We start from the raw sequence: 11,248 nt of genomic DNA, 5'->3' as shown, positions 1-11,248 counted from the left end.
GTCATGTGCTGTCTTATTTAATGACTCACAATTATTTGCTTAACAACTGTCACAGAAATGAGGTTTTAAGCCCCTCACAGTCACATGCTATCTTGCTTAATGATAGATTTTTCCAGTCCCATTGTATTTAGGTAAGCAAGGACTAACTGTATAGTACAATGTTCTTTACTGGTTTTTTCTCTAAACCAGAGTCCCATTGAATCTACCAGTCCGTGTGTTAGGAACCCCATCCACTCAGGATTTGTCTGCCATTACTTCTCTCTAAAATTCAATTTGTTCTTTACATTTTTCTAACCAGGCCCCCTTTTCACTTCTCTGGAATTAGATTCCTTCTTTACACACACACACACACACACACACACACCAAAAAAAAGCTTCTTCCATTAAAAGGGATTTAAAGAATATTTTATGTAACCAGGGTGTTAAGATTAATAGATTAGAGAGGGAATAATTTAACAGTTCTCTTTTATTTTAGTATATATGGATATCCAGATTTAGATTTAGATATGCTTGGATGGCATGCTTTAAATTTGATTTAAAGATTCAGATATGCTTGGATGGCATGTTTTAAATATGTTACATGTGTACAGTTATGTTTCATTTGTCTTTGCTGTTAATATTTGTTTTGGCTTGACTGTTAAATGAACTAATTTCATTGGACTGGTTTTTGTAATTATGTGTTTTTCTGATGATAATGATTAGCTAGTATGTGTAGAATAAATACAAACACACATATACTTACTTCAAAATAGAATAGAATAGAATTCTTTATTGGCCAAGTGGGGCTGGACACACAAGGAATTTGTCTTGGTGCAAATACTCTCAGTATACATTCAAAAAAAGATATTTATCAAGAATCATAAGGTATAAAACTTAATAATAGCCATAAGGTACAATAAGCAATCAAATCATACTAGGAAATCAATATAAATCATAAGGATACAAGCAACAAAGTTGCAGTCATACAGTCACAAGTGGGAGGAGATGGGTGATAAGGTGTGATGAGAAGATTATCAGTGATAGTAGTGTACACTTTGTAAATAGTTGAACAGTGTTGAGGGATTTATTTGTTTAGTAGAGTGACGGCTTTTGGGGGGGGAAAAACTGTCCTTGTGTCTAGCTGTTCTGGTGTGCAGTGCTCTCTAGCGTCGTTTTGAGGGAAGGAGTTGAAACAGTTTATGTCCGGGATGTGAGGGGTCTGTAAATATTTTCACAGCCCTCTTTTTGACTCGTGCAGTATACAGGTCCTTGATTGAAGGCAGGTTGGTAGTAATCAAAATGTTGATGCACGAGTTTTAATATCAATTGAAAATTATATAAAGATTTTCCAAGATGTTACATAAGTTTTTATAAGGTTTTTAACATAATGTAAATACTTCTTTCTAACAATGTTATATTTTGTTTCATTTAACTATAGAGAGGAAACTATCAGATCTAATATTAAAAAGAGACTTATGCTGTAATGAATGAAAGGAATGGAAAGGGCAATAGCTCATGAATTTTGTAGATTAACTGGTGATTTGTGATTCTTTTTGGTTAAGCATATGGTATAGGAATATTTCACTATAAAGTTATAATTTATTATGATTTTTCAGATTAGGCACAAATGCCATGGAATAATAACATTTTATTGTTTCAAAAGGCTATAACCCTAATTAGATCTGTTTGATTAAAACAGACTAGAGACTATATAGTCAGTGTATGTGCCGTCAATCAGACCTTCTGCATTATTGTGAATAAACCAACAAGGAACATCTGTGCCATGCTTTGAATTTTCAGTGTAGTCTTTTTGCCATCCCCTAAAGAAAAATCAGAGAGTGAAATTTAAAGGGCAAACTCCATGCAGGTAAAATACCATTTCCACAATCCTTGAATTATTGTTTACCTGGTGACTGTCAGCTGGTGATTTTTAACAATCATGGTAGCATCTGGTTTCTCTGGAGTAGATCCAGGATGGACCTCAAGAATGGTAAAATTAATTGGGTGAAAAAACTGGCCTGAAGATGAAAGCAGGAAGATCAGTTAAACTGTTTTCTAGAAAAGTAATGTCAAATAGAAACTAAACAGAATATTTGTCTTTGCAGAGTTCTGCTTAGCTAAGATCCTACTTCTCCCTATTATTAAATACAATTTGATTTATTCAAGTACTGTTATTAAAGATTATAAGTACTAAAATCAATACAAATTAAAATTAAGATATAAAAAATAGAAAGGAAGAGTAAAAGGTGAAAGGGAGAAAAAAGATTCAAAGAAAGAAAGAAAAGAAAGACTATAGTAAAGATAAGAAATATATATGTAAGGAAATGATTCCAACCTTCATCAAAGCAAGTTATTAATTTATCACTTCCTGTTAAATTACACAAATAAGCTCTTGCTGCCATATCCTATCTGTTATCTATATACAAATTCATAAATCATTGTCATTTCAGCAAACGTCCATTTAGGATGATCAGAAATAGAAAACCATCATTTTAGCTTTGAATAAACTTCATATTCTTTTTTTTTTACTTCTAATAATCTTAAATTTTGTTCCATTCAAATAATGGCATAGAAATTGGTTTCTTTTTATTTCTTCTTTGTCCCTTCTCATGAACTTCAAAGCTTTAACAAGTCTCTTTTGTAAGTCCAATATAGGAAAAATATCCAGGTCACTCCCTTGATTTATTATTTCTATGTCCCTTTTAATTAATAAAACATCAGGAGATTTTTTTGTATGTCCAGTAAATAATATTTCCACATCATTCTCGTAATCTGTCATTGTTAACTCAGTTTCTTACTTGTAGCACTTGTTCTCTTCCATTACATTTTTTAAGACTGCCTATCCATATAGGTCAGATATTGCTGTTGATTGACAGAAAATATTAACTTTTGACACAATTTTTCAAAAATGTCCTTCACCATTTCCTGAATTCTGTATCTATTAGACACCATTCTCATCTATTAGACAAGTTTATGTGTTCTTCTCTTTAAGTGAAATCTTGGGTTCCCTGCAGTGGCCAGTTTTTTAAAACTTGCCTTATTACATTAAAAAAAAAACATTTTCTTAGCAGGAAGGATTCTTTATAATTAACTTCAAATTCTTATTTCAAATTAACCTGGACCTTCAATTGGCTTGCAGCTTTCTAAAAGTTTTAATCATTTTTTTGCTGTTTATTTCAAAAAACAATTTTTAAGTCCCTAAGTTTATAGTAAATACATCCTTGTTATTTCTTTTTGTTTTCTTTTTTTGGGGCAGCTTTTACTTTTTTTAAAAAAAAAACTCCCTTATTATGACGCCATAATGCCTTAATTTTGAGTAGAGTCAGACAAACTGGATGGAGCTGAGTTTACTGGCCAGATGCCCTTTCTGATGCCACGCATCTAACTTTATTGCTGCCATTCATTTCAAATAAAAGCGATCGAAAACAATAGTATTGCCTTCTGATACACACATTGCCATCTCATACTTTTCCTACTTTCCCCCCTCATATTTTAATTTTTTTGTAAAAAAATAATAGGACATTGTATCTCTTATTTTGCAATGCTGGTATAATATCATCGTTCAAAGGATGGTTGTAATATAAATCTATAAGATAGATATTCATCTTGCATCCTGGAAGCTTTTCTATGAAATAAGATCAACTCTTTGGATATCTACATACATGAAACTAATGAAAAAAGATATTTAAATCCTCTTTTCACAGTGTACAAAAGAAATAAATATATTTTTTAAAAACTTTATGGAAGAATTACCCAAAAGGAAAGTCAATTATATTACATCAAGAAATCCAAGACTTATTTTTCTATATTAATAATAAAGCAGTTGCTTGCTACATTTCATCTCTGCAAGCACAATATTTTATGGAAGGAAGCTTCAATTATCAGAGCCTTTCAGATTTAAATAGAATGAACAGGTCCTTTTAACTTCTGCACATCAAAAATGTTGCACAAATTCCTACCTAATAAACCATGGGTATGTTCAGACAGTCTGTGACTATCCAGTGCATAGAACCCTAGAAAATCTCCATGTTTTGGATTTCTCCGCCAAGTTTGATGTAAAATTATTACAAATGTTGCTCCTTCTCCCATAAATACTTCCAAACTCTTCTTTTGGATAATTTTCAAGGTCAGGCTAGTTTCAGTGAGAAAACATGATAGAAACAGGTCAATACAATGGTAGTATAAGCTAGCCACCCAAGCCATGTTTATAATTGAGACAAGCAGAGCTACTGCTATCAATTTCCCCACACTACTGCAAAGAAACTCCAAGCTTTGCAAGGCTTTTCCAAAATCTTCCATATGGACAGAGGACAGAAAAAAAAAAATCCTGTGAAATGTAGAGATATCCCACAGGACATCAGATGTTAATGTGATCTGTCTAAATTACAGATGTCCTATCTGTGGTGTACCTGTATTTTTTTTTTTACCTTGCATTTATGCTGGTTTGACTGTAAACCATCTTAAGAAAAACCTGTACAGACTACAAGCTGCTACATCCGTCTCCCTCAACAATTCACCTGCAGATGTGCTTTTTCAAATTCTGCTTCTGGAAAGCAATTGCAAAGTCCTTTCCTTCCTGTGGCAGGCCTTCCAAGTCATTTATATTTTAACAAGTCTGTGTCTGTATGCATATATGCATCAATATGATAAAATGGACCATTTGAACTCTGTCTGCCACCCTGACATGTGATCTCTCAGGAAAATAAACTATGCCTGGAGGTAATCAATTGGGGGGAGGGGGGGAGAATAGCACGGAACAAACTGCCTACTCCCTGGGATCCACATGGCCTTGATCTTTTGGCCTGTCATAAGCCATGAACAACCTTGTCGTTTCCTGAGGCTTTGGGGTCAGAAAGGTTATATGAACCCTGTGGGCTGATTTGTTTGGTTCCAAGCCTTGGATTAGTGTTTTTAATGATTATCTCTGTAAGGAAGATGGGCGGTTAAAAATGTGATAATAAATAAATAAATAATAAAATTAAAAACAAATCTTGTTGATTATAATTTGCTTTGGCTATGATTCTGTTTTGGCTTTAATCTTTTGCTCACCTCCTCAAAGTACTGTATTATGAGTTCGGCAGCTATATAAATTGTTTAAATAAATAAATAAGCAAATAAGGTATATATAAACACACACACACACACACACACACACACACACACACACACAGATGGTTTCATAGAAATGGGAAGGAAACTAAGATGGGTGGGCTATGGAGCTGAAAGGAGCTCTTGGTATCCTCTGAGTTTGGTTGTTTCCTTGTGGATATTTCATTGCCCAACTAGGCAACATCATTGGTGCAAGGGAATGTGGGTTTGCTTCCGGTTTACATATAGTAGCTTACTGTACCTAAAATGAGTTAGTATTGATGAGAAGAGGTGGGTAGGCAAACGAAGTGGAATTTAGGCAGTTTTAGTTCCTGAAGAAACACTGGTTCTGGGGTATATTAGAGGACACTGAACAGGCTTCTGGGTGAAAGAGGATCACTGACAATGGAGGAGGATCAGAGTTTGAGAGATAATTCTATCGTATACAGATTTTCAGGGAGAAGTGGATCCAGATATCAGTATTCTGTTAGCCACACGAGGTTACCAGCTATGTTTGATCTGAAATTCCCATCTAAAATTCAGAGGGGTACTGAGTCCTAACTGCTTATTTGACTATAATTCAGGGTATGCACTGAACTTTAGAAGCACTATTTTGAAGGTAGGGAAATAGTTAATTCCTGAATGGCCAGGTGTTTAGAGCTATATAGGGATTTCCTGCCTTTCCTGCAATCCTGCTAGAAAAATAAATAAAATTTGAATAAATAAATTAAATAAATAAATAAATAAATAAAGTCTATTGGTTTAATTTATTTTAACTGACTATCATTTACAGAGCTACCTAGTTTTAAAAAAACCCAAAATTTAAAATTCTGAATAGATTTTGGGAGAAGGTTCTTGCATGTTGCATGTTTTGTCTGTTTGATATTTCAACACCCACCCTCCCCCGAAGATTCATTATCTGTCTCCCTTATCACTCTCCATATGCAAATCTAAACTAAATGTGTAAGCTTAAAATATTAAACATAACACAGAGACACAGCAACCAGTTTTAACATAAAAATGCTTTTTCTCTGCTTTTCCTGGGTAACCTCTACTGTAGTGACATTTACAACAGACTTTTCTTTGCAACATAATGCTTACATGCACCAAAATCTTAATGAATAGAGAAAGCAGTTTTTATCTCAACTTATTATTTTTTTCCCCTTGAGCTATCTATTTTTCAGCCACACTGCTATTTTTAATGTGTCCATCAGTGCATTGTTTCACTATCTTCTCAGTCACTTCAGGGAGTAGAAAAAAATAATGAAAACAATGGGAGGAAGTGGGAAAATGATACAATGGTGATTTATTTATTTTAAAAAATAATGGCAAAGTAGACAGCTCAGAGAAAGAAAGAAAAAATATGAATGCTGGTAGTCCTCAAATTACAACAGTTCATTTAGTGACTGTTCAAAGTTACAAGAGCACTGCCAACAAAGGAGAACATTTGTAGCTCAGGATTGAAATGTGGAGGAGGTTGCTGCTCTCTGAGGTGGGTTGTTTTCTTGCAGCTTTTTCATTACCCAAGCTAGGTAACATCATTAATGCTAGTGTTCCTTTCCCTTTTCCTGTCCTGATCGGAAGCCAGCTTCATCCTGAAACATCCAACAAGTAAAAAGAGTCTCCCTTGGTGTGAATGGTTCAGCCCGGCTGTGGAAAGTTAAGTACAACCTAAGCTTTTAGCAACTTGGCAGAAGTGTGTGTTTGATCCTAAAACATCAAGCCAACAACCAACATCAGTTGTTGGAATCACAGTCGTTGGGGAGAGGGATCTACTAGTTCTGGCATGCTGATTTCAGATCAGTTTGGGCTCAGACAGAAAGGGCCAGAAAGGGATGCCCTTTTCATATCACTGTATTTCTCAAAGACTCAAAGAACAACTAGCACTACAAGGAAAATTAACATCACTTAGAAGGGATAATTCTGAATGAAAAACATAACCCTGATTCTATACATGTTTTGGAGTAGATTCTATTTAATTCAATGGGGTTTATTTCTAAGGGGATATTAATATATTGCAAATTAAGAATGCTGTATGTTTTAAAATTGTTTATGCGTACTTGTTGCTGTGCCCTTTTTAAATCAATCCTTACCATAGTGTTATTGACCCTTTTAAAGCTTTATTTCCCACACTAGTGAAATGTAGCAGAATTATCTGATGTTTGCCCCACTGTTTCTCTCTCTCTTTCTCTTCCCCCACTCTCTTTCTCTCTGTCTCTCTTCTCTCCCTATCCCCCCCTCTCTCACACGCACAGAGAGGTTACAGAGGGAGAGAAAGGAAGAGAGAGAGAGTTTGTCTCATGGAATAAGTATAATTATCAAGCATATTCAGATCCCAAGGCTCCTAGATTTCTGTGTAACCATGGTTAAAGTTCAGATTAGTTGTTATCTTTCAATATAACTCACTCTGTATTCTTGTTGTGTGGTTAAAACAGGAATCAGAGTATGATACTGCCCTTGCCTGCAAGAGCATAATAAACATCAATTTAATAATAAAATAAAACACTTTGATGGGTCACCACCCTTCTTTGAGTTTCTTGACTCTAGTCCACTTTACTTTTAAATGTGATTTAGGCTCTTACGTGGGATGTAGTAAGGTAACTTCATCCAACCATGTGAATGTCATCTGCTTTGTGCCGTTGTATAGAATGATTTTCTCAGGAGTTACTTCAAGCTTTAAATTCAGTTCTTCGTTGAGAATCCCAAGTCTACCGATATAACTGTTTTGTGGCTGGACATCGTTCTTGCTCTGCTTATTTCCAATCAGCTGTCCATTGACTGTAATGCCTTAAAAAAAGGAAGAGGAGAGGCTCTTTCTAGGTTTCTTTCAATGGAAAGCAATTTGATTTTATTCTATAAATAATTACAATTAAAGGATGATCAAGCAGATTTCAATAGCTATAGAACTATATTAGCGCAATGAAAGAGTATATTTTATGTCCTGTAAAATCACTATAATAATAATAAATCTGGCTTTTTCAGCTCTGTTATAGATTCTTTCTATGGAAAGACATCTTCCACCCTGCCCCCTCATTAGAGATTTGGATGGCCCTAGTATTGCTGCTCTTTTGTAAAACTGTGAAAATGTGGCTCTTTCCTCCAGGCATCAGGCCATGGTGTTAGTTCAGCCTGTCTTGGATGCTGAACTGGGTTTTCTAATGATTACCTTTTGTGACAAACCCACCCCACACCCTTCCCCTACTTTTTCTGTTTTAATCCTAGGCAAGTTTCCCAAAATTACAATTTGTGAGTTTGGTGATCATATGAATTGATTAAATCAATAAATACACAAATATCGGAGTGTTGAAATGACGAAGCAGTCAAGTTGTTTGATCATGAACAACTGAATCATGATGATCTTTATTGGAGTCTAGTCTTGCATTTATACACATTTTTAGTTATCCTCCATCATTGGTTAACTTTGGTTACTGCTTAACTTTTGTTACTGTTTAGCACAGTAATTAACACAATTAATTATCTCTAGTTAAAGTCTAACATATGTTTACTTCCTCTCTCTAATCCTCCTTTAGATTAGTGACTTTGTTTGCCCGAGTTGTATTTGCTTGGAAACATTCTTTATCTGAGGTTTGCCATCCGAGATTGGAACATTCCTGCAATTACAACTCTACATCTGAGTTAATTCTTAGGCAGAAGATGAAATAAGAAACCTGTGTCTTGGCAAGATCATTTCAACTTACCTGTACTAGGGTCCCTGATTAGGTTTAAAATTTTCCCTGGATCTGCATAAATGTTAAAGCAAAGATGATCATCTTGTTCTGGGATGTCTATGATGAAATGTGGATCTCCATCAACTGTAGAGAGAAATGGGCTGCTTGATTTTTGATCCTCATACAAAGCCTTCTATAAAATTATACCTTGTGATAAATTTTCCCCTTTTATTGTTAATGTCATCAACATATTCAAAAAAGAGTCTGAACTCAGGGGTTTGGTTGGCATTGTAGTCAGTCACAGTTTGTTTTAACCACTACTTGTTGCATAAGTCCCAGATGGCTAAGTACATCTCACTTTTATAAGCCATGAAGTACAGTATACAATACCTATGTTGTTTTTAATCAAGTTACATTCACATGAGACTCTAAAGCCGAACAGACTACATTATGAATTTGCATCACTGTTTCTTAAGATTTCACTTTGCACATTTGAGATTTAACTCCAAAGAATATTTTATTGAAAATTTATGGCTAAATTATGCCTTCTATGAATTTGGTTCACATACTATAATAATATTTTCAGTATGATAATACTTTCAATGTGCCACTCAATTTGTGTTGAAGATAGGACAGTGGCACAAGTAGTTAGGATGCTGGATTGGAGGTTAGCAAGCCCACATTCAAGACACAAATGCTGCTGTGAGACGGGATGAGCTCCCATTCTTCACTCCAGCTCTCATCAGGAACATGAAAGGAGCCTCCAATTGGACGTCCCCCAGGAAATGGTGATGTTACCAACTAACTTTTCAACCCAGAAATGCCTTGGTGTTTCTGACCTGAGTACGATGTGAATATGTGATGGAAATATTTTCATAGAAATTTTGCCATGGAGTCTTAGATATAGTTTCATCTACTAATCTTTTGTACAGATCCTAGATCTTCTTGTCCGTGTCCTAGATGTTTTTAACCAGTGTTTGCTATATTTGATGAACCATCTGATTAACATTTTGATAACATAGCTATAGACAGAGGTGGTATGCAGCAGGTTCTGACCAGTTCTGGAGAACCGGTAGTGGAAATTTTGAATAGTTCGGAGAACTGGCTAATACCAGCTCTGACTGGAGATTTTACAATATCCTTCCCCTGCCATACCCACCAAGCCATGCCCACAGAACCGGTAGTAAAAAAATTTGAATCCCACTACTGGCTATAGAGATACTACACTATACTATACTTCATTAAGTCACTGTTCAAAATTACAATGGTACTGAAAAAGAAGACTTACATGCTACTGGTCTTTGAAGTTCCAGCCAACACAGCACTCCCACAGTGACTGTGACAACTGGTTCACACTTTCAAGGGTTGCAGTATTCCATAATCATATGTTCGCCTTTTGTAACCTTCTCTGCTGGCTTCCCACAAGCAAAGTCAATGAGAAAACTGACAGAGAAGGCTGCAAGTCACTCTGGTAAATCTCTTGCACCCTCCTCTGCCTGGCAGCAGCCATCCCTGGACTGCTATGCTTGCCTGTGCACTGTATCTTACCTGCCTGCTGGTCTATTTGCAAGTCACCTGGAACTCGCTTAAGGACCTGTCCAATCCTTGCTTAATGATGGCAGTGGGGATTGCTGGGGTTGCTAAGCAATGAGGTCACATGATGTTGCACTTTCCTGTTGCATCACTTAGCGACAGAAATTCCAATCCCAGTTGCCATTGCTAACCGAGGACTTCCTGCAAATGGTTTGGCCAGGCAGGATTTTCAGCCATGCTAACTAAATTATTATTTGCCAGGTTTCATGGCATGGCAAGCCACGGTTAGAGAAAACTAGAAACAAAAAAGGATATAACCTATGAAAAAGGGGTCTGTACGCTACTCTTCTAGCATAATCCTAAACCTCCAAATTAGATTGGACCAGGGGCGGGATTCAAATTTTTAAACAACTGGTTCTGCGGGCGTGGTTTGGTGGGCGTGGCTTGGTGTTCATGTGACTAGGTGGCATGTCTAGGTGGTCATGTGACTAGGTGGGTGTGGCTTGTTGGTCATATGATGGAGTGGGCATGACTGGGTGGGTGTGGCTATGTGGTCATGTGACTGGGTGGGTCAAAAGAGAGAAACTCACTTTAACAATGCCCTTGGAGCAGGGAGTTGAACTAGATGACCTCTGAGGTCCCTTCCAGCCCTGGATTGCTGTGCTGTTTCAAAGCAACCTTTGAAGCTGCATCTAGTGCCAGCAGGTTTGTGGTCCTTCCTTGCACTCCTTTTTCTCTTCCTCCCTCCCTCCTTCCCTCCATATCTCATTCACTTTCCCTTCCCTTCCCTCTTTCTCCCTTCCCTCCCTCCCTCCCTCTTTCTTTCTCTTTCTTTCTCCCTTCCCTCCCTTTCTTTCTTCCCTCCTTTCCTCCCTCTTTCTTCCTTCCTTCCTTCCTTTCCTTTCTTTCTCCCTTCCCTCCCTCTCTTTTTTCTTTCTTTTTCTTTCTCCCTTTCCTCCCTTTCTTTCTCCCCTCCTTCC

General features: G+C 36.4%; 1 protein-coding gene across 1 annotated transcript in view; it reads right to left on the bottom strand.

Moving 5' to 3' along the window:
• Positions 1-738: 738 nt before the first annotated feature.
• LOC113453253 (inter-alpha-trypsin inhibitor heavy chain H3-like) overlaps positions 739-11,248 on the bottom strand; it is a 34,927-nt gene continuing 24,417 nt past the window's right edge. The window contains exons 15-20 of the mRNA XM_087923990.1: positions 10,947-10,960; positions 8,766-8,913; positions 7,650-7,854; positions 3,939-4,111; positions 1,886-1,997; positions 739-1,799 (exon numbers count right to left, since the gene is read on the bottom strand). Of these exons, the coding sequence (XP_087780116.1) occupies positions 1,670-1,799; positions 1,886-1,997; positions 3,939-4,111; positions 7,650-7,854; positions 8,766-8,913; positions 10,947-10,960 (782 nt within the window). The 3' untranslated portion in view covers positions 739-1,669. The remainder of the gene's footprint in view (positions 1,800-1,885; positions 1,998-3,938; positions 4,112-7,649; positions 7,855-8,765; positions 8,914-10,946; positions 10,961-11,248) is intronic.

Source organism: Pseudonaja textilis, chromosome 2 (genome assembly GCF_049901715.1).
Source record: "Pseudonaja textilis isolate UNSWEBS1 chromosome 2, rPseTex1.2, whole genome shotgun sequence".
Lineage (NCBI taxonomy): Eukaryota > Metazoa > Chordata > Lepidosauria > Squamata > Elapidae > Pseudonaja > Pseudonaja textilis.
This window is presented reverse-complemented; position numbering and strand designations above follow the sequence as displayed.